Raw genomic sequence first — 27509 nt, forward strand, 5'->3', positions numbered from 1 at the left:
CACCGTAATCGATCTACGAGCCCCCCTGAGTCGAACCGAAAATAACGGAGGCGAGCATTTCCCGTGGTTTGCCCCATACGCGCAGCGACGAAGTAATCAGCAGTTTCTCCGATCCAGGGGGGTAACAACGTAAAACTAGCGCAATCCGTTGTCGAAGTGGACGTGACGAATCGTCGGTCGCGACCATCGCACCGGCATGTCTAATTTAAAATAGATATGTGCTTGGACATAATAACGATGTCGTTACCGTTCCGAAGGCCCCTTCGGCAAGTTTCGAGAGCATGCGGAGGCGATGCCGTGGGAAGAGCGGGACGCTCGTCTGCTCCAGACGTCTCTTCAGGGCCGAGAGCACCTCCTGTTGAGTCGGCGACTGAAACAGGAAAGAACAATGCATCGTTCGTGCTATCTGTCGATAATCAACGATCTATGATCACGCTAACCGCGCCAAGACCTTGGGGATATTAAAGGGACTCGCGGAGGTCGGGGGACGGATGAATTATTCCGTTGATCTACGCGCCCGTAAATTCTCCCGTGATGCATTACACGATCCCGACAGACTTACAATAATTTAAGTGTCGAGAGTACTGCTATAAATTTGGACCAATCTCTCCCAGCGAAGGCTCACCTTCGTCATCGACTTTGTCGTTCGACACCCCTCAGGGATTCCCGGCTCATCGTCAGAAGAGATGGACAAAATTTTATACGAATAATATACGACGAATAGAAACACCGTGTGTGGCGATTTATTCGCTGCGCTTATTCGGATAAGCTTTCGCTTGTTCAACGTGAAATATAATTTCACTTTACGATTGGGGCTGTAAATTTCGTCGAACGGATATTGCATGGAAAGCTGGTTATGCTTTTCTTGTTATCTGAAATTTGTCTGTAGATCGAAACGAATCGAGCTTCTCTCGTTAGCCGCAAGCGTCGGCGAGGTTGGCGCTAGTATCTCGTCCCGTATAACTTCCAAAGCCTCTAACACATATTCTGATCGCTCTACTCAAATTTCGATCATTCCATGGAACGGTAATCGATCGTCCCGACCAGTTCGATTTTTCTCTGTTGTCATACAAAAATAAAATAAAAAGGAGAGCGAGATCAAAGGCCATCGAAAGGACCGATCGAACGTGACGGGTATAACTTTCGACGCCATTGTAAAGGCAACAACCCTGTCCGCGTTTACGGAGGACGATCGTTCCGGTCTAATGACGGATCACGTCGGGGGACAATGATTGGCGTCGCTACGATGCGTCAAGGCCAGGCCAGACGCGCCCCCGCCCGGAATGTTTTGACTGTTTCGAGTGGCTCCGTCGGGTGTCAATCACTCGCAGACGTCCCGACGTAGACGACCACTATCGAAATATTGTGCTCGAATCAATCTAGCTATGCACCCCGCGGAAATCGCGCAACCGATTCCAAATCCCTCCCATTCGCCGGATACGCTCGCGTCTTCGTGCCAAGAAGAGATCAAGTCGTCGTTAGAGAATCCATCATTCACCGCGTAGACTCTCGGGTACGTTAGATTCCTATATTCGCAGCTGGCAGTCATTTTCGAATATTAGGCTTAGGGAGAAGGAATTCAACGGTCGTCTGAATAGCTCTTTGGCGGCTTCAAAGGGGCTGCTGGTATGAAAGGAGAACCTTCGGCTCGGGGTGTCTCAGTACTCGAGAAAGGGGTGAAAGACTCCTTCGCTGTCGGTTACGCCCTTAATTGTTTTTTTTTCTGACGATTATAGCATTTTTCAAAAGCTTGTCTACATCTCTGACATTCATTCTCGCGTGGACTAGATATATTAAAAGCAAAAAAAAAAAAAAAAATATGAGATAGAGTTGGTGAGACGTACGTGGTCCGGCAGCTGCGAATGTGTTAATAAAATATTGAACATACTATGTAACTTGTTTTCATTTTTTGTATAAACACACGATTCAAAACACTTTTCATTTCCCTTAATATCATGAATGACAGTTTTCGAGATGCCCAGTATTCTTTTAATACTAAAATTTCTTTTGGAATAAAGAATTCGCAAACGGCCTGCCCAGATTGGGTTCTGAATTCCTGTATGGGAATCCAACCGTCGATCTGTTTCCCCCCGCGCGCGGTGGCCGTTGATTTAGGTATTCGATGGTATCCGTGGTTCGATATCCGTTGGAAAATGCACGCGACGAGGTCGGTATTCTCGAAAAATACGTCGACTCGTCGGTGGTCCGCGATGGCACGCCGAAAGAAATAAATCACCGGTGTGCTACAAATTTGGCGCGGCGTATTTTTATTCCGGCAGATCGCGGCGGTGCGATTTAGGCGCAGGTTGCGAATCAAGCGCCTCCTCCTGCCATCCCTCTACGTGTAATATTTCTGCGATGTCGGCACGCGAGTCGAGAGAGACGGAAACAGAGACACGTGGGCCGTGGCTAGAGATGGAAGACAGGATTGCAAACATGATTACACGACGCGCTTTCTCTCCGCAATTAACAGAGCGAACTGGCCCGGAAGCCACCGGACCGCGTAATGATGATACATTCCACGAGGGTCGCTACGAGGGTATCCGCGAAAGGGTTCGACGCATCCCGTTGACGGCAGTTCGTTTATACGTCCACGAACCGATCAATCGAATGATTCTGCAGATTGCGCGGAAACGTTGCTGAATACGCGATACTTTATTTGTTTGCTAGCGATCGACCACCCTCCGTGATTCTCTTGTTTCACGCGTTAACGGGGGTGCGAACTATGACGCCCATCCTTGCTGTACGGGTAAACCGCATGCAATGATCACGATTTTTTCTTCTTTTCTGCTTGAAAGGTTGTCGAAAAGGGGAATTAATTCCATCAACGATGACTGGATTAGTCAAGAAGACAATATGTCTTCTGTTGGTCATGAAGGGGGTACAGTTTTATATTTTAAACGATGAAAAGAAAATCATTCTTCGCCCCTATTGGAAGAGGCGCTCTCATTGGAGCTACTGGAAATTAACATTGCCATAGGAAAATTGGCAGAAATACTATACAAAGCATGTACTTCCAACGCATCTATAAAACATCCATATCAGATATTGCGGCGTATCATCAAAAGAAATTCCCAAACATTACAATTTCTTTTCAACCCTGTCGACCCTTAAACCAGGAACACGTCACAGTATTTACATCTCGCGACGCGACCTTTTATCGGCCGTCTTTTACGATACATCGTTTCTGTGCGTAAAAAATGCTCGCACGTAAAGTATCGATACCGGCGTCCATATCGCGAATCGTCGGAGTGGTTCGGTATCGTTCGATTATTGATCAATTCTCGGGAAGCGCGCGCTATCGATCCACTGCTCTTCTATTGACCTTTAGTCGCGATCCGGTGATTTTTTATTCGGAAAGGGAACCCTTGGGAGTGTCTCGCGTTTGACGTCGACGTTGCGTACCTCCTCCACGTTTTTTTTCAGCGCTCTTTCTGTCCTCGTGCACGGCGCGCTCCCGTATTCCGAATACGAGGTACGTTATAGCGCACCCGCGGGAGGTATATTCACCCCAAATGGTTCGCACTCGTTCTGCCATATTGATTTAAATTATTAATTGCGAACTTTCCCTCGACGAATGGAATGCACGTTTAATGGTTACCCGTAGAAATGCACGTACGTTCGACCAAGGGTGGTCATTATTTATGGATCGCTCGATAACGTTGTTGAATTTCCGCACTTTTGCCTCCCCGTGTGCTTTGTTCTTCCATTGAACGTCGCGATAATTTCCTCCCTTGTTAAAGTACCATTTTAACGGGCCGCGATATTTTCCCTCTGTTTCGCTGTCGTCCCGTATTATTTCCTGCCGCGGAATCGAATTAGGATGCGCGTTCGAGTTGCTTTAAAAATATCGCTGCGATCGTTATCAATGTTAATAAACGCTAGGGTTGAACTTTACCTTTCGATATCTTGCCAAACAGTTTCATGTATTTAGGGAGTGTGTTATAGATGACACTTTTAGTAGTAATAAGAAAAGAAGACAAGGTAAGGTTGTCGATGCGATTGTCCTCTCAGAAGAAAAGCTACGGGGGTGGAAGTTATGCGCCAGACTTACGGCGCTTGCGCCTAACATACGAAGCTCGGTAACTCAAAGGTGCTTGGAATGTATTCTAAATTATTTTAGCGGCCAAATTACTAGTGCTTCTTAAAACCCTTCAATTTTGCCTTGCAACATTTGTTTAACCCTACAGTGCGCAATTTTTCAAATCGGAGCAAAAGCGAGTAACACTCCACCGCCAAAATTCTGCTGGCAACTGTCAGATTTGGAGCAAAACTAATTATCTTCAACGGTGCTGTGATCTTTTTATAACACAGATATCTTATTTCTGCTAGAAACAGCGCATAAGTTGTTGCCTATGTCGATGTGTAATAAAATATCAAAGAAAAATGCGGTTGATGCATACGTGCATCAATGCACACTGTAGGGTTAACCCACCACTAACGTGGCTCGTCTTGCACAATAGCGATGTGAATCCCAATGTAATTTCAGTTGCACGTCGCTTGGTTACGTAACAAAGAGGAACGTACCTTCTTGTCCTCCGTCTTGTTGCCGCGAGAAGAAGTCTTGGAGAAGAGGCTGTCCTGGTCGCTGGTGCCGCTGGAAACGGCAGGCCCGCGTCCTGTGGCGTCCTGGTTGAGCAGGGGCACCGTGCCGAGTTCCGGTACCGCATAATCGTACGATGTGTCAACTGCACCGTTCGCGTACACCGCTGCGGATGATATAGCAAAGGAGGAACGGGCGCACGTACGGGCGCGAGGGGGATAGTGTATTGATTGCGGTCAGGCGAATGCTTTGTTGTTCGGTACACACGTGCATACGTGTACCGGTATGGGCCTGTGTACTCGTGGCAAGCGTTTAACGTGTATCGCGTGTATAAATATACGCGCGACGCGAGTACACGTGCGAGCCCCGCGAGCGGATGCACGCGTGCGCGTGTAAAACAACACGCGACGGAAGTATGTTCGAACACTGCATACCTGAGTGATTGATATTGGTGCCCTTGTTGTTCAGCATCATGTCTTTCATCTCCATAACGACTGTGCTGTAGCTGTAGTACGGGGCGTACTTTAAAGCCTGGTACGGTTCCTGATAGTCGTCCAGCTTCACGATGTCCAGGAGGCGGTTGCCCAGGTCCCGCGGTAATGTTGGCAGCGAGCCGCCTGCGTATCTGGAAAAGAAATTATTTATCGACATCAACTTTCGTTACCGATTCTTTTAAGCACTTTTCAAATCAAGAGATTCTTCTGTGGCAGAGTGTTGACCACTTGCAGTCAAGTGAAGAGCGTTATCGTCTGGGTGGTCCGCGTGTTGTTTCAAAGAATAATAGCGAAAGCATGGGGTCGAGGAGGAACGGTCGGTTACGGACACCGACGTCGAGGAAGGCCGACCTTAAAGAGTCTTTTGTAGCGGCGGAAGTGCATCGTTTTTCGAGTGGGTACTTTTTACTTGGATGTTTCGTCGTTCAACTCGAGCGCACGTCAGATATTCGTCAAAGAGCGGTAAAACGTTCGTACGTGCACTCGAAACAACGCTCGCTACACGTTCCCTTTTAGGACATTCCCTCGGAACGGCAATATCGGGTTGCGCAAAGCGACGCCCAAGGTTGAAGATCAATGTTGAAACGCGCGAGTCGCGCCCGAGTTACGACTGTTTGGAGGATCTTCTGCGAAGATATTCGTGCCATACAAACACGATATATTGCCCGAGGATGTCCGTTATTGGACGTTATTGGTTATCCACTAACGAGCCTGGCGGATGGAAAGTTTATTGGAAGTTGGCCTCCGGTCGTCGCGAAGCACCGTCAATGGTTGTAAAGTTCGAGAGTGATGTTGCGGGGTCTCGCGTTATTAGCAAGTTTTCATAAGCAAGGCGAGCGCTTCACAATTCGAGAGATACGAAACGATAGCCATTTTAGCTTGTGTATCTCGTTCTGATTCGATTTGAGAAGAGTATGTTGACGATAGAATGTTGCTATAAATTTTTAAAAAAGGTTCGTCTTTAGGTACTCTAGATAGGATCCTCTTCAGGCGTCGCTAAATAAATGTTCACCAGCATAGGGAACTATCAATGTTAACCGTAAAAATGATACAACAAATGCAGTTTCATGCACTGAGAATACGATTTGGAAACCAGAATTTTATTGAACGAAAGGCTAATCTCACCTTTCGTCGTCCTCCAGAGTGTACGCCATCAATGCAGCTCCTTTTTCGACGGTGGCGCAGGTAGATCCGAGATGAGAGGGGGCCTTGCCAGTCATGGGACTGGCGAAACACTTGCGTTGCCTGTGCCTCGAGACAATCAGAAATATCGCCACGGCGAGCAAGAGGATCACGGCGGTTAGCACGCCGATCACGACCGCCATGTACGTCGGGTCGTCGTGCTTCGCCGTCGAGACCGGAAGTTCACCCTCCGCTGCACCATTTTTCTCCACGAAGACGTCGCTCTGAATGGGTGACTCGGTCGTCGGCGCTTCCTCTGGCGTGAAGTTACCGTGAGCCACGTCTGTGCAAGAACAAGAATAACAACGTTAGTTGAAAATTAAAAATCAATCTCTTCAAATAGAACAACGATTTCATCATTGCTAGAATTCTATTCATAGGTGTGACCCATAAGAGTATGTTTTATCAGATTTATCGTGCTGGTATAAACTATATTTTTATGAGAACTATCTCTTCTCGAAGTACTTGGCCCAAACGTTGGTAACTCGATAACCAAAAAACAATCTCCTCTTCGTTATGCCTCGAGCGAAAATATGACATTGTTTTTCGGTATAATAATAATTCAATACTGTTTGTGTTTGGCAACGCGAGAGATTGAACGCGAGTTGATCGATAATAGTCGTGGAAATTGTTCGAAACCGGGTCACCGAAAATGTTGCGACGGGACGCTCGCTTCGACATTTTAATTTTCCCGATATTAAAACGTTCTGCCCGAGAGATCGCGGTTCACGAATTATTTTTCATGGCGTCACACCATGCGTAAGCGTGCTTAAAGACCCTTGTTACGACCAGCATTTGGAGCAGAATACATTAACGTACGAACCACCGAGTAAACGCGGAATCGTTAAGCGGAAAGAAGGTGCTCGTGTGGACGCATGTGGAGCGCATAATCAGGCTGCACGCGTTTTCGATGGAGAAAAGAAAGAAATAGAAGCGCGCAACGTACCGTGGAATTTTTCCATTTGCTTGATTGAAAGACCGCCGAACGAGCGTCGGTTGTCTAATTACGGCTCGCGCTCCTCGAATCTCCCTAGGGCGCATCGCTGAGTTGGAATTTTTAATAATATCTGGTTGCTCGCGAACCGAGGGAAACGCGACTGCTTCGTTTCGAAAAACAACCGAGGAAAGTGGATATCTACCGACTGCTTTATTTTCCCAGCCGACGAAAACGCGACAGAATCGCATTTCGCGCTGTCACAAACAATTAAACGCGCACCCCCCGTATCTTGAACGAATTTTCTCGACGCACGGAGTGACAAGCTCAAGCGACGCACGTGTTTCTTTCAGCTTGGATCCTTTTATCTCGTTCCCACCTTCGCCGGGTAATCGTGTGATTTAAGCGTGCCCGTTCTATCTTAGCGATTCTGTGTCATTTAATATTCCGTTTATGCTCTTTAAATCATTCAAACTCTTCTTACGTTCGTTTTAATTCGGTTAAAATTAACAAGTTCGTTACCAGAGTCCGATAGGGAAATTTCGCACCACGTGCTAGAGTCTTTGCGACGATATGACAATTGGCAAAGTTCTTTTAGGATACATTTATACCGTTCCACGTGTTTAAAACTGACGTTTCGAATGCTTGACTAATTGCAATTAAGGAAATACGTGTTTGTGTAATTTTTTCGAGACAAATGAGATACTTTGATGGAATATTCAAAACGACCCAAGAAAAATATATGCCCGCAGTAGTTAACTCTATTAGATATTTTTTCTAGCGGCCCCATTCGCAGGACGGAAAGCGCCGGTGCAAAAAAGTACCAGACAGGAAGATCCTTGAAAACGGGTCGCCACACCGTCGAATCTTTTAACGCGAAACAAAAAGCGAAAGATAAACGCCGGGTCCCATCCTCTCGTATCACGGGGAATTTTCTCCCTGGATGTCCATGAATCCTATCACCGCGGTCTGTTTCGTTAAATAAAATCTTCCCAGACATTCGAGGGACGCTGGTCTGGGTTAGTCGTCCGTCAGAGCAGCAAAAACAGGATGGGGATCGACGAGCAAAAAGAGCGCCGAGGGAAAAAGGAAGATAGACTCGCGAGGGTGTACGAGTCCGTCCCAGGTTTCACCGATGAAGCCTTCCTCCGGCCCGATCCCGTTCTGTGGATTCCAGGCAGGATTATTCCAGGACGAAACAATGCTGTCGTCGCGTTTGATATCGGCTTTTACAGTGCCTTGGCAAGCGTCGTGGTCCCTCTTGTCGCCTCTGACAAACCGTCCACCGTTCGTGTATCCCGTATGAAATCTGATATTAAACATTCTTTGGCTCTAGACGCGGGGGGTTAACTGTGAAAAGGGGTTTGGTTTCGCGGGAGACTACCGTCGTCAGGTGGCGGGGCTCAATCTCGCTCTGTCGAGGCGTTCGTGGCCGCGAGAGCTCGTTCGCAATTTAACGAAAATGAGTTTCTATGCAAACAGAGGGGCTGCAGGTGTCGTTGATGAGGACCGAGCGGATCGAAGAATGTGCTTCACGTTTCCGTGCCCTCCGCCGCAAGGGGTAGCGGATTTCCGTGTACAGTCGAGTGTGATTTTCTTTCGAAGGTGGCCTCCGCGGCGGCACCTGTGGCACCTACCGCTACGGAGCTACTCGTTAGCTCGCGTTTTCGCGGATACTCGTTTGGACATCGACTTCTTTGGTGATGCACTTAAAAACAGAATTGAAATTCAACGAACGTGAGATTACTGGTATAATCCTGATATGCCCACTATCCTTTCGTAGGGGTGGTTAAAATAAGATCGGTTTTGATTTAAGTATAAATAAAACAGGTGCATAATTTCACGCGGATTTACCAAGGCATTCGATCTATTCGATTAATTTACAAATGGGAAAAACGAAATTATTTTCTTTGGTGTTACATAATTTTTGTCCATTTTTAGATTGAAAGATAATTATTAAAAAACATCGTATTCCCGACGTAGCTATAGTCTCGACGATAATACCTCGGTAAAATTGACAGGCTGCGAGAACAAGGGGAGATAATAAAGAAGATCAAGATACTCGAGAAATTAATCCCTCTGTGTTTCGCGTTCTTCCTGTTTGGAAAGCGCGACGCTTTGGCCGTTGTCGATTGATACTTGGGGCAACGGGCGCAATTAAAATTAAAACGCCCCGTATACGCTGTGCTAAACAACGCGTTAAACATTGTTCTCGTTTTTGCGCTACAATTACACCCTTGTCACGGTTACGCGCGTGCAAAGGACTTCGAGTGTCATAATCGGAATTGAGTTTCCAATTAAATTCTTTATATGGCGCGCTCGTTACACTCGCTCGTGCTTGTGTGTTGGATTGCGTCTGCTTTGTGCGCTGCAATTGATCGAGCCATTTTTTCTTATTAACGGGAACTCTATACAACGTATGTACACGTAAGCGAGTTCGAATAAACGAATAGGAAGTATGTTACACGTAGTTCCGATGCCGGAGGCACCTGCCTCCGGATGCAAATTGTAATTCAGACGTTCCTTTCTAATTTATGTCAAACGACACAGTGGCATTTACGATATATTAATTTAGCAAAAATTTACTTTCTACGGTTTTAAATTAAAGAATTTGTTATTAATTTAATGGTTCTTTATTTTATTGACTCACACTCACATTTTGATGCTCGTACTCCACTATTGAAAGTAGCATTGCCATTTTATAATTTGATCATTTTTGAAATTTTTGTATCTCCAGTACAAGAAAGAAAATAATAACGACAATTTTCCGATACTAATTCAAATCTCCGAAAACTGTTACCACCGCCGTCGAACTGAACCGTTAAAATCGCCTACTGCGCGACGCAGCAAAAACGAAAGGGATGGCAGACTGGAAATAGAATTCGAGCGCCGTGGTGCATTACTATAGCTCGACTAAATATTTTCCGAAATGGCTCCCGACCCCGCGCGATACCGAGTTCCCCGTTTAATTATAGCGACCACGCTAGCACCGCGATTATTTCGCCATCAAAACAATAACAGAATCGCTCTCCCGTTGGCTGCATACACTCCACGAGTACGGAGTATAGTGGTAGCCAGATTTACGATCGGATCAGGATGCTGCGCGATTGCGACAAGGGTGAGCCATAACTTACGTAGGTGGATCTTCCGCGTATAAATCATCGTGCACGGAGAGATGCAACGGGATGCCTTTCTTCGAGCACGGAATGAAAATAAAATCAATAGGAGAACGAAAAGGAGTTCGGTAAGAAGCCTCGTTCTTTCGTCCCGCGGTTTCCTTCGCGTGGTTTTGTACCCCGTCTTCTATTTTTCCCTACCCCTTACTCGATTCGTTCCTTCTGTCCTCCAGCAGGCACGAGCCTCGTCGTGGGTCCAAGGGTGCAACGTGTACCTCACTTTTCTGTTTTTATTCTGTGGGGTGGTTTGTATTGGATTCCAGCTTTGTTAAATGCAAATTAAAATGCTTTCCTTTTGCCAAAACCAACAAATTCAGTCTGTACAGCATAATTTAGAAACTCATACAAAAAATAATCCTGTAGGACCAGACGTCTTTTTGATAAAAGACACTCTAATAATAAAGAAAACCCTTCTTGGAATGTTTGATCTCCGCATTCAGTCCTTCTTAGTCTTAAACTGTCTACAAAAATAATCGAAGAAAATGAACCTCATGAGAGGAAAATTCGAGTTGGTGGTACTAGGAACGTCCCTGACGATGGTATCGCGACGGTGCACGTGCAGCGTTGCACATGCAGCTGACGCTCGACGTCAAATGCAACTAATGCGCTCCTTGATCTCGCGACGCCTTCTCGCGAACCGCGCGGAGGGGAAAAAGAGGCTCGGAGATTTTAAAGTGCTTTGATTTACCGCTGGAAACGGAAATGGAACCGCGAACTTCGTTTCTACCGCGACCCCGTTTCCAACCGGTGGAGGCTTAATCGAACGCCGGCCATTGTGAATCGGCCACCGTGGGATTGTCTAGCGAAAGGATGCTTCCGGTGGTTCGAGCACGTCAGACGTCACCGCCAATCGTTGCCTTAACGCGTTTGCCTCGTTTTACTTTTATTTATCGGACGCCATTGTCGATCGTTCTTCTATCGAACTCTCACGTGTAAATGTCAGTGACACGATAAAAGTAGACTATTTAAATAATGTTAGTTGACGTTGGGAAAAGTTGTATCAAGCATTTTATTCGACTCAGAGGATTTTAAATATGTTTTTGAAAGATTGTGAAGATGATTATGTTGTAAAGATTACACCGACACTCATCAAAGTTCTTATCAATTTGAATATGTGACCTTCTTTCTAAGTAGCGAAAAATAGTAATGAAAGGGAAGAGAAAGAAATGTTCAGAAATTCAGACTGATGCGTAGTATTACGCAAGCGGGTAGTTGCTACAAGCGTTTTTACGAAAATCGATGACATCCTTGTTTTTTTTTTTTCAACGAATAATCGTGCACAGAGGGAATCTACTTGTTCTGGTAATTTCTCGACTGTCCGTCGCACGTTACATTTTGAACATATGTTGCTGCAAGCGATCGCTTCCACGGCGAATTCATTATTCCTCTGATCATTATGACACGGTGGCTCGTTACTCGTATGTCGTTACGCGCTTTCACGTTCTACACAAAAAACACGATAGCATCAATTTTGTTGACCCTTTCGCTACTACGGACCGCCTATAGACACCCAATACAGGTATTTATAGGCAAACGAATTCCCTCATCCCGTGTAACTGACGCTCATCGACGTTCAGTTCGCTGCTAAATAATACCGAAACGCGACGGTGCCGGTGCTACTACTGTGCTATCTCTATCGGAAGTTAGTATAACAGAGATGGAAATAAATGGCGGGTTACGTATGATTAAAACTAAATTGTTGTTTGCGGTGTTCGTTCGATTGCTACCGCGAACTGTCGCATTATTTTACAAAGGTCACAGCGAATGATATTTCAAACTTTGGCTTTGAAGTTGCCAATTATTTAACGATAGTTAACGTAGTCCATAAAACTATATTTAGGAACCATTCGTAACGCGTAGTTTGATAATTATCAAATCGTTACTGTTCATATTCGAGGAGGGTGTGGGAGAAATTTTTAGGGGACCGATATTGCAAATTATGTCCATTAACTAACGTTGGCACGTGTCGTAAATAGAGTTGGAATACTGTAGAGAATTTATTCGAATTCTAGTTTCTATGTACCACAGAAATATGGGATCGTTTTTGGGGGATCAATATTCCATGGAAAAATAAATCAAGGAGTCCTTTGCTTTTCAAGTGACTTTAGGGATGCATCCTAGACCACGTGCATTATAAGCTTCAATTATTCATGGTTTGCCAACGAAGCTTCGGATTTCAAAATAGAAAGAATTTTTCGATTTATATTACCCTGAAGAATCAATCCCGTCAGATTTAAGATTGCACCAAGAGTGCATCGATTAATTCTGGATAATAACCATTTGGAGATACCACTTGTAATACTGTCGCCAATTGATATAATATGCGAGAAAGCGTGCACCGAAGTTTCCCCATCCCAGATCTGCTGTCTACAAACGAGGATTATTGCACCAGAAGGGCTTACACTTCGCCGGTTAATAAATAGTTGATGAAGTTCCCAGTTTCCAGACGACGGGCCGTGAAAGATCGCGATTAATTTCGTCACCTGTTCGCCCAAGGTTTTCCATGCGAGCCGGTGCAAGTTAATCCCGCGGAGCAACGGTCCGGTAATGGGATTATTAACGAGATAAGTTTCGGTAAATTTTTACCCCGGGACAGGCCGCCCCCGGGTCTTCCTCTTTGTCGATTAATAATCGAGTATCCGGCGTTGGGAATCTTAGGGTAGACGGCCGGAGGCGGTTCCCTAATATCGCGAATGCGAGCACAACGACCGCCTGACGCCGAGGTAAATGCTCGCGATATATCAACGGAAGCAGGGACACGATATTTTGCATATTTAAGGAACAGAATGGGATGAGCGATCTCCGACGGTGTATCACTTTTATGGCCAGTCCACGGTAACCGAAGAGGCGGGAGAAGAAAGAGGCATGCATCCACCTGGCCGAGGCGATTCACGCCTGGCTTCTCGTATTTCCCTGTCCAATTACGTCTCTCCGCGCAGGAGAACAAGAAGGAACAGCGAAATCCCTGCAGGACTTCGGTCAGGAACGAATGGAAGCCGGGAGAATCGGACCGGGTGCATCCATTATTTTCTTTCTTGTTTTTTTCCAACCTTCGCTTCTCCTCTCTCTAGACTTGCTTGCTCGTGGATCGAACGATTGTCTTCAAAGCGATCGCGAGAAAATGAACGGGCAGGATTTGTCGATAAACTTTTTAACGAATCCTTTTTGCCATCAACGGGACGCGCCAGGTAGGTGGGGAGGGCCGTTTGAAGGACTGTTATACTCGATTGCTATGTTCCTGGTCCGATAGTCTCATCAACGGTGCCTCGATGCTTCTTTTTCACCGAGCAGCTTCTAGATTCGTCGTTACCTTTTGTGTAAGTTTAACGCTGCTGGCAGAGTGCAATCAGCAGGGCTCTCGATGTCTATACGTATTTTGCATACCTGAAGAGGGCTCATACGACGAGAACTAAAATGTTCGCTGGAATATCGATCTACGGCTAGAAATGCGAATATAAATGTGTAAAATTAACGATGAGATGTCAAGAATGGATACAAAATTATTATAAATTAACGATGAGATGTCAAGAATGGATACAAAATTATTATAAATTAACGTGTCCGTGAACAAGTGTGTATACCTGAATAGGACTCATACGAAGAGAGTCGAAACGCTATAAATTAATAACCCTTCTCACCCTCGTCCTTCTGGACATCAATAAGAAAGAATGGAATACCTCCATATATTTCCCTTACAATAACCAGCAACCAATTAATCAATTTATTAGATTTCATGTCTTTCCCAGCCATCAGTCACGCGTTGGCCACATTCGCAGGGTGTGTCGTTACTGTCGTTAGACAGGGTCATTTTTCTTCTACTGCTGTTTCCTGCTTTTCATCCCCTTCGCTCGTCTCCTCTTTTCTTTCGGAATAAATGAGCGGGAGCCCGAATCAACGAGCATGAATTTCACGCGGAGCACGCGAATGAGATCCGTATGAAATTATCTGTCCAGAAGGGGCCGATCCTGGCGAAGGGATCCGAGAAAAGGGGTTGCTGTCCCGAAGGGGTGCGACGAAGTTGTTGAAATAAAGTAGTCCGGCTGACGCGTCATTAGCAACAGCAGCCCACTGCCGAGGGCTCCTGTTTCGTGGCGTACAAAGCCCTCGTCCTTGCTCGTCCTTTCAGTCGCGGCCTTGCTCGCATTTAATAGACGAATCCTTTCGAATTCGTTTCGTTACGGCCGCGATTCGTTCACCTGCGCGAGGAACGGTTTCGACAAGCTTCGTTTGGGGATGGATGCGAAAGGATGAAACGCTATTACCAGAGGTTCTTCCCCTGCCTCGGATAATTTATTTTCCCTAAGAAATCTTAATGATAATTCGTGAATCAAACGGGGGGTGATTTTGCTTGGGATGGATTTATATATTGCCTTATTAATCCAGCATCTTTTCATTCTTCGTGCTACAGTTATTGTGCTTCAATTTATTAAACCAATTTTACATTTTTATTTCCTGCTTCCTGTTCTGTTGTTCTGTGTTTGCTTTGCATTTATTTATCTCATTTTTCAACCGGATCCCTACTCGAATAAAACTCAATTCATTTGTTTCCCATAGAGAAACTTAATGCCTGATATTCGTTCGTGATGAAAGTCGAACTCGAAGTCCGTCGCAGCGTCCGCTCGAAAGGCTTCGATATTTTTTCCTTTAGCCAGCGCCTGTTTTTCACGAAATTACAACATCCCGATATCCGTCATTTTCCAGGCGATTTAAATTGCTCCTTTAATCTATCGGACCAGCATTGACATTTTAACGAATCCGTGAAGCGAGACAACCCGCGGAATCGCGAAACAACGCATCGATTCAGCGATCGCGTATTTCGGTCCGCGTCTTTCTCCGACCGCTATTCGCTGGACAGGAAAATTGTCTGGCGTACATTTTCCGCGCACATCCTTTGAAACGAAAAAAACAGCGGACTAGCGGAACGCCGACTGGAAAAGTTTCGTGCAGACTTTATGAATCCGTTGTCAGGTTGGTAAATCCCGTGAAAAAGAACCCTTTGTGCTCGAATAACCTTGTACTATAATAGTAAGATGCTTTCCCGCCAACGATCGTTTTTCGACCGACTTTACTTTCGATGTGTGGCGTGTTTAATTTAACAGAAAAAAAAAAGAAATGGTTTCACGAAGAGGCTGAGCATCGTCGTTTTCACACGCGGTTCCGTGCAGGTCGTTTCGACGTTGCCTCGAACGATGCTACTTCTCTCTCTTTCTTTCTTTTTTTATCTTTTGTTTTCTCGTCTCGTGCATCAATTCTTCCGCTCCAGGAGCGTCTTTGATGCCCCGTTTAGGAGCATTCTCCGGTTAAATGATAAAGCTCGAAAGTCGAGTTTCGTGACACGGTTCCACGAGAGGAGCAGAGACTCCCCCGCTTGATTGTTCGGTGACTCGAGCATCGTTGCGTTTAATTCCTCGGTACGGTTAACAAAGAATCTTTTTACACAGGGCCGTGGTCGCTTGCTGGGAAACGAAGAGTACTAGCGCGTTTCGTTCTTGTTGTTCAGGCTTTTCACCCGGCAAAGGTCGTTCAGCCCTTTTTTTTCCCCCCGTTTCTCGACGGGAGTTTGTACGTCATCTTCGAATTAATTGGATTTTCTTGCCGCGGCTGCGTTTAACGGAGGCGCTCGTCGATTCGATCGCTCGGAAAAGTGAACTAATCCGACCAAAAACAAAGCCAGCAGCCGATTTATAGTTAGCGAGATGTGTGTTAGCGAGAACAACGAACGAAGTCGTGACTTTTTTTGGCGGACAAGCAATCCCTAGGAATGTATTCATTGATATTTCTTTTAATTTTTCTTTTGGAATACCAAATAGTACTATCATAACTATGCAGAATTGAAGAGAACGATATTTTCACGAGTAAACTTTTTCATATGACTTTCAATTCTTTTTATGTTTTACTTGTGTCGTCTATAAAACATTCAGCTTTTTCAAACGAAGTTGAAATATTCACACCGATGACACGAACCTCTTTAATTTGACACGAACTATATCATATTTAATTTTTAAAAAAATTCTCTGACACTGACTACAAAAAATGATATATGGGTCGTGGTATGAACCAAAATTCAACGACCTGTACGCTGTAAACAAATCCGAAACCAGCAAACCGTTGACATAAACCCCCGCTAAATTTCCGCGGCCATCACATTTCTATTCCACGAATATCCCCGATGTGGATGAACGAAAATTGATCGATTCGGCGTTGGAACGACTCATTAGTACAACTCAATGCGCCGGGGTATCGGTCGAGTGTTTGCACTGCGCTGTGAAATCAAATACCCGTTCCGTTGGTTCTCCGTTTTTCCTTACCGATCCCAACGTTCTGATATCGTTCCCATTATAAATCCTCTTTATTCGAGAACGGGGCACCGGGAGGAAAATCTTCCGTAAATACGGCTAAACTCGACATAAGGAAAGGATTTCCATCCGAATCGAACGGAACTTATATTCCAGTCGAGAGGATCGAGGACACTCCGTGTAAGGTCGACGTGCTTCGCGATTTTATATCGCCGTTGATAAAGCGCTTTCCCGTGTCTAACGTTCACTACGTTATTTCTCTCCCTTCTTCGTTGCTGTATCCTCGCCCCCTCCGACCCGTCGAGAATACGGACAAGTTGATTTCTATTGAAACAGAACGTTACCTCGTATCGAGCCGGGAGCTCTCCATTCGCGTGGAAGAAAAATATGGAGCGCCGACGATAAAAAAAAGAGAGAGAGAAAGAGAAAAAAAAACACACACACAGAGAAAAAGAATTGCGAAACACGCGACGACCAGCCGGTCCCGATTTGCACCACCCCCTCCCGCGCGACCCGGGCGAATCCGCTTTATTTGTTCGTTTCGTGAACGGTGCACGACTTAATCGAAATCGCCCGACTGACGGGTATATAATAAGCCGTTGTCAATTACCGTGTATCAATTTATACACGCGAGCCCAGGGTTTATTTTCCAGTGATTGACAGTCGGTAGCCGGCCTATCGGATTGGCATGCAGGGTTTGGCGGATCCGAGGTGAAAAGAGGGCGGGCGTGGACCAATCGCGTCGAATCGTGAACACATCGAGCCGGAATTATCAAAAGAAATATATAGGCTAACCTCGAATTAAACCATCAAACTGTGCGTCAATATGTCCCGCGAATAAAAGTGCGAGAACGGTTTAAAGGTTTTTCCAAAACTCACCGGAGTCAAAGGTCACTTCGCTGATCATAATCCACCTGTTCGAGAAATGGAGTCTCAGCTTGACGTATTTCCCGACGCGATGATGGAGCTTGATGGTGATGTTACGCGACGTCTCGAATATCTTGTCCTCCATGTAGGTGTACGTGATCGGCTCGCCTGTATAGTACTTCCCGCCGATGCTGAACAGAATGTCGACTTGAGAGAACACCTGCGACAAAATTTGTACCCTTTAGTTTGAACTATCATGGAATTATTAAATACGATAAAATACATATGATTGAAATGGAAATCGAAGTTAAATCCTGTAGTGTACTGATAGTTTTTCGAAGCTTCCTGTGATACATTATCCAGAAGCACGAAAATGATGAAAGCTTATGCTCTGACAAGGGAGCGTACGCGTGATTTACCTCAACAGTGGAAGAAAACGCAGCTGGCTGGTTTCCAATTTGCATATCATGATAAAAGAGAGCAACATAAATATCCATTTTTATTATACTTTGCGGCAAGCTCGAAAGATGGATCGTGGTGGTCTCAGAACACATCGGAAACCTTAAATAAGCTCGTGTATAGATGAAATGAAACAGCCACAGACGAGACACGACGTTGATGGATAGAGAGTCGACTCGAAATCCGCTCTCCTCGCCGAAGAAGATTTAGGAACAAAGTAAAATACGACCCACCCACGCAAAGGGGTGGACGGAAAGTCGTATGACTTTTGAGGATGTTATAAAACTTTAATGCGTCTCTGAAGTTCGATAGGGTATATGATCTGATCGTAAATCAGAGATATTATCCAAGGTCGCAAAAGCCTTTACTTAGCAAGGGTGTATCGAGGTTACGTCCATATAATCTCCTCGTCTCAGGTTTGTGCGCTTTACGAGCCACCTTGGCCCCTCTTGCATGTACAGGGCGGAGAAACAACCTTTTTACCGCAAAGGTCCGTTTTTTTTCCTTGACGGTAAGAATACATTTTATTCGTTACTGGGAATACTTATATAATTGAAACTTAAACGAAAATACATTTCATCAGTCTATTCATTACTCTCTCTCTCTCTCTCTCTGTTACGTGTTTTAATTCGTGATACTTCGCGTATTATTCGACCCAACCGAGACCTAACCCTGATGTATGATTTTTGGACCGTGCTCGACGGTCCCAGCGATCAGTCATTAACATGACAGACGCTGGCGTTGCTAATTACCTCGTTTCCGCGTCTCGACGCGCAATGAATCGAAAAGGGTGAACGTAGCGAGGGATAATAATCGGCCCATGGGCGACGCGAGGGCAGACGAACTTATGCGCGAACGTAAAAAGAGGCTGCGCGAAAATGAAACACGCTGGGACACGGTCGCGAAACTTTTTTAAAACGTTTGCACACAGGCTTGGCGTTTAGTTACGTTGCCTACAGTACCAAGCAACCGTTGCTCTCCGAGGGTAAGTCTCTGTTTGCTCGGAGACTGCACCAACGTTGCCGCGAAACTATTTTCCTGGGGGAGGGTAGGGATAAAATAGCCTCGCTCGGGGGCTTCCCTTCCCCGAAAGCTCTATTTCTCTCCGTTGAACCGTACTGTAAAAAAGGGATTTACTTCCAGATCAGTTATTGCGCTTCATCCGGTATATTATATCGGATAAGCCGAGCGGTGCCGTGTCTCCGCGTCTGACTCCTGGCGCGAGCTGCAACCGGGGTCGCCGCCACTGTCGGCGATGGATCATTTTCCAGACCCCTGGGACCACAGCCACTCACAGGGGAGGATGGCAGGAATATTTTTGAAGATGAAACCAAATTTAAAGAAGAATGATGTGCTTCATGATTGATTATTGCACTCGAAAGCAAAGTTTCTAAACGAAGTTACTCTAAAACTACATTAACACTAGTTAATTTTTCAAAATAAAGGGAGAAGGGGTTAATCAGTTTCTCCTTCGCACGAAGGAGTATGCAAACTCTTGTTCTCGATTAAAAAATCACAAAAGAATACACATGGCCTCTCTTTCTTCCAACCTTAACAACATTATCTCTCTAACCGGTACCATAAAAATATAATTACGAGAAAAAAATTGGATTTCAAATACGTAATAAACCAAGAATAAAAACTTTCACGTTTCTTCGATAAGGGAAGCCTGATAGTCGACAAATAAACGTCGCCTAGCTCGGTGTGGTGTACCTTGCAATTTGATCAACGAAATTCGGGCTATCTCGATTCATCTTCGAGTCCATAGACGTACAAACAAACAAACATTAATTACGTTTGATGATCGAGGACGGTTGTCTCCGTGGAAAGAGCCGGGCGGCTATGGCTACTCTTGTCCGAGAGTTTCGATTGAATATGCCCCGGCGGCGTCGACACGCCGAGAAAGGAGAGAGAAGCAAACGAGTTTTATGACGAGCCATCGGCTACATGCGGACAGATACACCGGGGGCATCGATAACCGATGCCATCGGATAAACGCCTCTCCCGTCACCGAGGATATCGTTTCCGACTCCCATCGGGCTTGAAACGAATCTTTCGTAATTGGATTTACATGACGTGAATTACGATAACGAAATCTTTTGGGAGACGATTCGAACGGCATCCGCTCCAGATGTTGCCCCGCGGTTTGCGACAACGACGTTATCGACTTTCGACTCGTACCGCACCCGATGAAGGGAAGTTTTCTTTCCACGGATAATTCGATAGCTCCGCCGGAAGCATTGGTTATATTAGATTTCGGGAAAGAGATTCCGGATAGGCGGGGGTGGTTCTCGTATTCCAAGGAAGGTTCTGTCTTTCTTTCGTGCTGATTTTACTGGTGACACGTAGAGCAAGTGCATTTAATTGTGACGTGGTTGCATATTTAGTATAGGGAGCGAATAGGAATATTATTTTTTAAATGCTCCAGATGAAAAAAGGACCAGGTTTATGTGTTCGATGGCTTCTATGGGTAATTCATTAAGGGTTCCTACTTCTTTATTTAATTTATACTTAGATTCGTAGCTATAGCCATTAAAATATAAGGTGTGGAATCAGTTTAGCATTTAGACTTGTTCTACCATCGATTAATTCAGCAGTGAAAACATTAAAATGTTACATCACCTTCGCGAATTTTTTTGCGACTATCTTACACATACGATGGGAATGAATCTTTTCCCATAACTGAAGCATATAGAAAGCTTTGTAAAAATATTTGTTATACGCACAAGGAACGCGAGAACTAAATATGAAAAACATTAATTAGCCATAGTACCATGATTTTTAGCAGCAAACTAGCAAGAAGTTCAGCTACAAGATATCTTTGTTCGTCGAATCGAAAGGTGCATTTGAAATATTTCTCAACGAAATCCGTCGCGCATCACAGTACAACTCGATACATTTAATTATACATTTACCTTTCAGTTGGCAACGATAACGCTCCCTTACATGCCTACCTGGATAGACGTCGCGCTTCCGGTTCGCAAGCATCAAAGGGGAATGCGTCCATGGACGAAATTGAAATGGAGTCCGTAGGAAAGAGCATTCGTAAATAAAATTGACACGGGAGTCGGCTGAACGGACCAAGGACCGTTGCATCGAGGCTGGGGATGTAATCACGGAAATTTATGCACTTTGACGAGCAGGAAGAGCAGAAGGACGCCGCGAGGAGGGCCGCCCGGTCCTTGTACGAGCCGGTGGATAAGTATTTGCACACTGTTAGAAACGCGGCGGAGGATCTTATCAGACGTAGCGGTGATTTTGCTCGTTTTCATTTCTTCTCTCGAGGAGAATCTGGGCTCTGAGTAAATTGACTCGCAGACGTCTCGGTCGTTACGTTTATTAAATTGCGACGTCAAACATTCGCCGAGTGTACAAGGAAATTACAAAGTGATCTTGTTACTTATGCCCGAGATTCCGTGACCGGAAATCATCGGTCGAGGACCCGGCGTTCGTTGACTGCGAGCTGGGACGAACCGTTATTGGGACTTGCGTATCGACTGGAAACTGGGTGAAATTCTGCTGATGGTTACTTTGTCCGATATCTACGTCTGCCGTGGATTGGGGATATCGTAAGAATCGCAATTTTCCCTTGAATTCTGGGACGCTAAGTCGGTTGAGCGATCGAAGAGGGAGCGTGAGATTCGAAGTGGATTTTTAAGTTTTGATAAAATATATGGAAACGAACGGTTCCTGTAAATTTGTATAGCGCCTTAAAGGGTTCTGTTTCAAACACCTTCGAAACACTTTTACCTATCAGACATCCCGTGTCGTTGAAAGGAATTTCCCAAATATTCCTCTTCTTCGCTAAGCTAAACAACGTTCCCTCCTGAGAATCGAGTAATTACGAAGTTGACGATTCACGGCTCCTTTCGCAGCTCGTCGTAGCTAATTTGGTCCCATCTCGCAAGACGTTTCCTTTTTATCCAGCTCGAGGAGCCGCCCCTTTTGGCAGCGGTGGCAAAACGCGTAGGAGGGCCGCTTCGACAGCGGGGAAGGCAGTTTCGTATCGCAGTCTATTATCGCCCCGTAGCCGGGCGTGTTTCGTTGGCTGCTTCCGTCGAAGGGGAAAATGTTATTTGGATATCAAAGATGCGCTACGGGCAAAGCCCCTACAGAGCCATTGTGCCGGGGGTTCCGGTTTATGAGCCTGCGTGGCTCCTGGCGGCGGTCGGGTCACTCTGTATATAAAATCTGGCGACGTGGAAGGGAATCCGGAGGACGATCGGGTGTTCGGTGCTTCTGTTTCGAAGGTCGACCACGAAGAGGGCACCAACCTGGGCGGTTTCAGAGATCCGCCGCGTCAAAGAGCGAGCGGCCATCGTTTATAGTCCGTCGCACGCGTTAGTGAGCATGCTTCCGTCGTCCTTTGCGCTTAATATTCTCTCTCTTCTAGCCCCGTGCGTCTGCATACTTGTGCTCACCGAGGGAATTTTATACCGTGGATCTCTTACCTGCGATCTTTCGCCGTTTCGACCATCCTCCGACCGAAAAAACGCGCTGCAAATCTTTGAGTACTTGATATTTGGCTTCAAATAAAAGAAGCTCAATAAGAAGAAAGGGCAAGGTGCAAACTAGAGCTTTTATTAGAGACGATACTACATTACTCACTAGATATCGCAAGTTTCAATTATTTTATGTCAAATGCACCGGTAGGTGTCTATGCTACCTGAAAAAACTCTGCACTACCCCTAAATCGGAGCGGGAACGTGTTATTCGCCAGATCGGAGTCATTTTGCTCCATCGATCGAACCTCTCGTTAATTGGCTCGCAAAACATCCACGCATGGTGCCCGTCAAAATGTTCCAATGATTTGACGACCTCCCACCTCTGTCTCGGGTCACGAAATAAAATAACGTTAGCTTCATCGAGGTCGCGTTTAAAATGGACGATATCGAGAATATACTCTTCTCGTGTTTCCTGGGCGCGGGAACGATTCAATGTTACGATTAAACGGTGATGTTTATTCGAACAAGCGCCCGATATCGATGCGTTCTCTCGAAGGAGGTGAATTTTTTAAACGTTTGTCACCGACGGACACCTGCAGTGTATTTGCCAACACCGACAATTATTGAAAATTGGATATATTCTCGTTTGGATAGTTAAAATAATCATTTCGAGAAAAAAACAATATTCTCTTCGCGTTCAACCGTTTGAAAACATACTCCTACGTGGTTTTATATTACATCAGAATTCGAAGGAGGAAGGAAAAATTCGTTATTATCGAGTACAATATTGTATAAAATTGTTGTTTTCGATAAAGTGGAGCCCTTCTCACGTACTCGCATTTTCAATATTAAAAACTGCCAAAGTGTAGGAAAAATGCGCTACAATCTTGTATTAGAGCCTGAAGTTATTCGTACCTGTGGTATTCTAGTAAAAAATTTACAGAAAGGAACACCTTCTACATCTGCTTGCCAATAAGAGTACTTTAATGTCTCACGCAATTTAAAAGCCTTTTAAACTCTAAGAAAAGGCAGAAAGAAATCGATTTTCGAACAATGGCGGCCTGAAATCCCCCTGGAATTAACGTCATAAGCGTTGACCGCGCGATTTAGCCTTATCGATCGAAAGCCGGTCCGCGTCCCTTCGTTTGAAACGCGCGAGCCGCTCGTGGAACGCTTTTATCCGAATCAAAATTCGGGGTCTCCCGTTTATGGTACTGTTCAATAATCGTCCATGCATATTTCACCGCACGCCCCGGCAAATCTTTAAATGCACTGCACCGTCGAGCAAAACACTCGCGCGAGTTTAAAGCGGATTTGATACGAGCACGCCGGGATACATAGGCCCCGAACGGACCGTGGCCGCGATATTTGCGCTTCAAGCGTTTCCGTTATCGTGCCGTCGCCATTGTTAATACGCTCACATAAATATTTCCTCTGTTGCAAAGGAAAATATTGGGTCGTCCGGGATCGCTTCGAGTGTTTTTGTCCAGTGAACGGCAATGGCAATGTAATTGAAACCAGAGATGGGGAAATATTTTTCCACAAGAAAAAATATTGAATAATCGATGGAAAATAAGCTACTTTTTACGCGTTATTTCTATGATAGGAATTACGAGTTGCATTGTGTAAGTAAGTTAGCTTCCGGTATGACTCGAATGCTCAGGGGGCAGTTCATTGTGTCCAATGGTAAAATTACGTATGAAAATGCAAAGATATTAGACAATTGACAGTTGTTGGACTAATGTTATTTGAAGAAATCAGTTTAATTTTGGTATATTGATGTTGATACCACGCTACGAGAATGTTATATTAAATATGCATCTAAATAAAACTCAGAAGGGGTTTAAAGAACCCTAAGAAACAGGATAAGGTATCCAAACCGGACAAAATTGCGTATAAATCTGAAGTTTGACCTCCTGTGAGAGTTTTCTGCCGCCCCCAGCGGAAATAATTCCATCAAGGGGGGACGATTTTGCATGCGGACCACGCGCTCGCTTGTATCGTGTCTGTATCAATGCGAGGGGGGCCACAGAGCAGACATATTTGCATTACATTATCGAAGTTAGCGTGAACGGTCGCGGAAGGGTCGCGAATCGCTGCGAAACGGAAATTATACAAGGGATCGAATTATTGGCCGCCTCTGCGACGAAGAATGCCCCCCCTCTTCGAATAATGCGAGCCTGCGAACTCATTTCCGGCGCCTGCCACGCATCGGATTACGGCTCTGTAAACGAATGACGCGAAAACTTTCCTATCTCTTCTCGAATCAACGGCGATAACGTTCCTCTGCCACTAGGGGAATTACACGAACGAATTTACATTAATTCAGCAAAGACGAAAAATAGCCACCGCCATGCGGGTCAACGTCGTGCGTGCTCCGCAATTAATGTCTGGAGTATTTGACCTGCTATCGAATTTATTGGAATTATAAACGGAAATTTTGTTTCACCGGTCATCACGAACGTATAGCACAGAATTTGAGAGAAGTTAATTTATGAATATTCATTCACCGAAGAGAGTGTATACTGAACGCTTATATTTTGTGACATTATAACTTCTATATCGGAAATAAAATACATGGCACGAGACGAAAGAGAAAAATCAAATAAAAATCGTTACTCGATTGAATAAAAGTAATGACTTTTATTTGATTTTCTTTATTGAAATTGTAACGTTCATGCACATCCGAAAAGGATAAAAAATGTGGTCGATATCGTTCACGTTACTTTCATGTAGTTAATGAATATCAAACGAAATGCGTACAATAAACGTATTGTATTATTTTTAAATACTGTCCGCCAAGAATCCAATTTGTTTTGTAAAATATTACGAATGTACGGTGTTTTGCAGAGTTTATCGAATGTAGAACATTTTTCATAATTTATCAGATGAATAATATTGTGCAATATTCTCGTTGCGATGGAAAATTCATTCCACGATTTGATTCTGCTCAGCTTTTTGTTAAGAATCTGTATGTGGGTCGTAGATTCCTGAATAATAAATCAAGTTAAACAACGGCTGTGGCTGTGGAAATATTTATACTAGGAATTCGTTCGTTTCACGGTTCGGAAAATGTCACTTAAATATGCACTTTGCATGTCAGTTGATATCAGTTTGCACATATTATCCATAAAATAATAGTCCTAATAATTCCTAATATATAGCAGAAAGTAACGTTAGCTGTTCGATTTCACGCTATCAATGCTGTCACTGGTGCACAAACAAAAATTGATGGAAAAAAGAATACTAAGATAAATTTCTACGGTATTTAAGCATGCAAAATGGCAATGTAAACAAGTGTGGATAGACCTGGAGGATCAATGCAGTGGGTCGACTCAAGCCACCCTGATCATTCGGCAATTTGTAGCGTAGGACTATCGACGGGAGGGGTTAATTTCTCGTTTAATAACAAAGATCAGAGTGTCGCGATTATTCCCGTTTGGATGCAGCGCCACGATCCCATCACGCCAATAAGCCACGTTCAAAGATATCGAACTGCTGGAATTACCGTTTCAGATTGTATTTATATTCAGCGGGCGTCTGGCTGATAAAGCGTCGAGTGGAATATTCAATCAACCGTGGGGGTTACGGGGAGGCCAGCATCCCGCTGGCAAGATGCTGCGCGACGACCAAGGAAGAAGGTGACGGTAAAACGATCTCGAACAACCGTGGATGGTAAGCCTGTTGATCGACGCTGCTTGCGCATTCCTTACGGGGACTGCGGAATAACGTCGCCAGACCGAGAGTAAACGATTCCTCGCTTTCCACGCATTTGCGATTGCAAGGGCGCCGAGATAGGTAATTAGATGCGAAACCTGGCTCCTCTTAATTTTCCCCTTATCTTTATTGGAAATTTCAACAAAGGAAATTTCGTTTACCCCGTTCGACGCGATAGGATAATTGCGCAGAAATTATCGGGCAATTGCTAGGTAATTAGACGCGGGAGCTGTTTCGTCTTAATTTTCTCTTTATCCTCTTCTTTGAGAATTCTTTGGGAAACTTTGTCGAAGGAAAATTTAAAAATGATAATTGTATATATAGATTGTGTAATTATTCGTCTATCCAGAGGATCGATCCATTTCTGATGGAATAGTTGACGAGGCTCACTGTTTAACCCTTTATAGGGCAGAACTCCCTGGACATTTTTCTTTCACTTTTTTTTTGTAAAAATTAAAAATATACAAAATTCCCGTTCCTTCCTTAGCGGTAACAATGAGTACCAGTGACCTACAAAGGGTTAACCCTTATCAGACGTCAATGTTTTAAACTTAACAATTTGATATTAGGCGCTATATTTCTTTTCTCGACTGGAACTTTTACTATTCCACTCCTTACTTTTTTTCACTATTAAAATGCTACGAAAATTATACTTTTACGCTAGAAGTTACTGTCACGCACGATAAAAATGTCTATGTTTCAAAATTCCTGCGATTCGTAGGTCGAAGGGGACCTAAAAGGAATTCAATACTTTATTCGGGTCGGTTCGAAATTTAACTTCCCAGGTGGATAATATTTTTGACCGTTTCGGTGTGAGTGGGCGGTTGGGAATTTTATCAACCATCCGTTTCGTGTCGAGGGGTTATACATAGATCGAGGCCTAGAATACTCGATCGTTCCCGAATCGTCGATAGGAAAAACCTAGAGTATCATTTCGGGACAGTTGAAGATTAAATCAACGACCAATCGCTTACCTGGACATCCTTGGTGAACTGGTTGTTGCAGTAGATATGAATGGCCGAGAATTCCCTGACCTTGTCGAACTCGAACTTGATCTCGACCGGCTGTCCACGAGTATCGTTCCGCCAGCCGACCCATCCAGGCGTGCGATCGTTATCGTAATATCCCATTTTGAAGTTATCAGGACCCGTCCTGCCGTCTGTCAGCTGACCCAGGCCTCGGCGTAGCTCCCCGTCCCAGTGTCCGTCGTAGGTGGCGTCGAAGAATTCCCATCCATTACCCCTTTTATCACCCTGGGGCATCGAGTAGGATACCACGCCATCTGCGGCAAAAAGGTCAAGGTGTAAAGTCGACGCTAGATGGTTCGCTTCTTAACGAGTCGCGTAAAAGCCTCAGCTTTGTCAGCGAACATTATTATAATTACAGGAAGAGGTGG

At 44.8% G+C, this 27509-nt stretch overlaps 1 protein-coding gene across 1 annotated transcript in view; it reads right to left on the reverse strand.

Annotated features, from left to right (window-relative positions):
• Positions 1-27509, reverse strand: part of LOC128872918 (discoidin domain-containing receptor 2-like) — a 173268-nt gene that overhangs the window by 26913 nt on the left and 118846 nt on the right. The window contains exons 7-12 of the mRNA XM_054116104.1: positions 27088-27395; positions 17505-17712; positions 6163-6502; positions 4978-5168; positions 4528-4709; positions 248-370 (exon numbers count right to left, since the gene is read on the reverse strand). Of these exons, the coding sequence (XP_053972079.1) occupies positions 248-370; positions 4528-4709; positions 4978-5168; positions 6163-6502; positions 17505-17712; positions 27088-27395 (1352 nt within the window). The remainder of the gene's footprint in view (positions 1-247; positions 371-4527; positions 4710-4977; positions 5169-6162; positions 6503-17504; positions 17713-27087; positions 27396-27509) is intronic.

The sequence above is a fragment of the Hylaeus volcanicus genome, chromosome 2 (assembly GCF_026283585.1).
Source record: "Hylaeus volcanicus isolate JK05 chromosome 2, UHH_iyHylVolc1.0_haploid, whole genome shotgun sequence".
Classification (NCBI taxonomy): domain Eukaryota; kingdom Metazoa; phylum Arthropoda; class Insecta; order Hymenoptera; family Colletidae; genus Hylaeus; species Hylaeus volcanicus.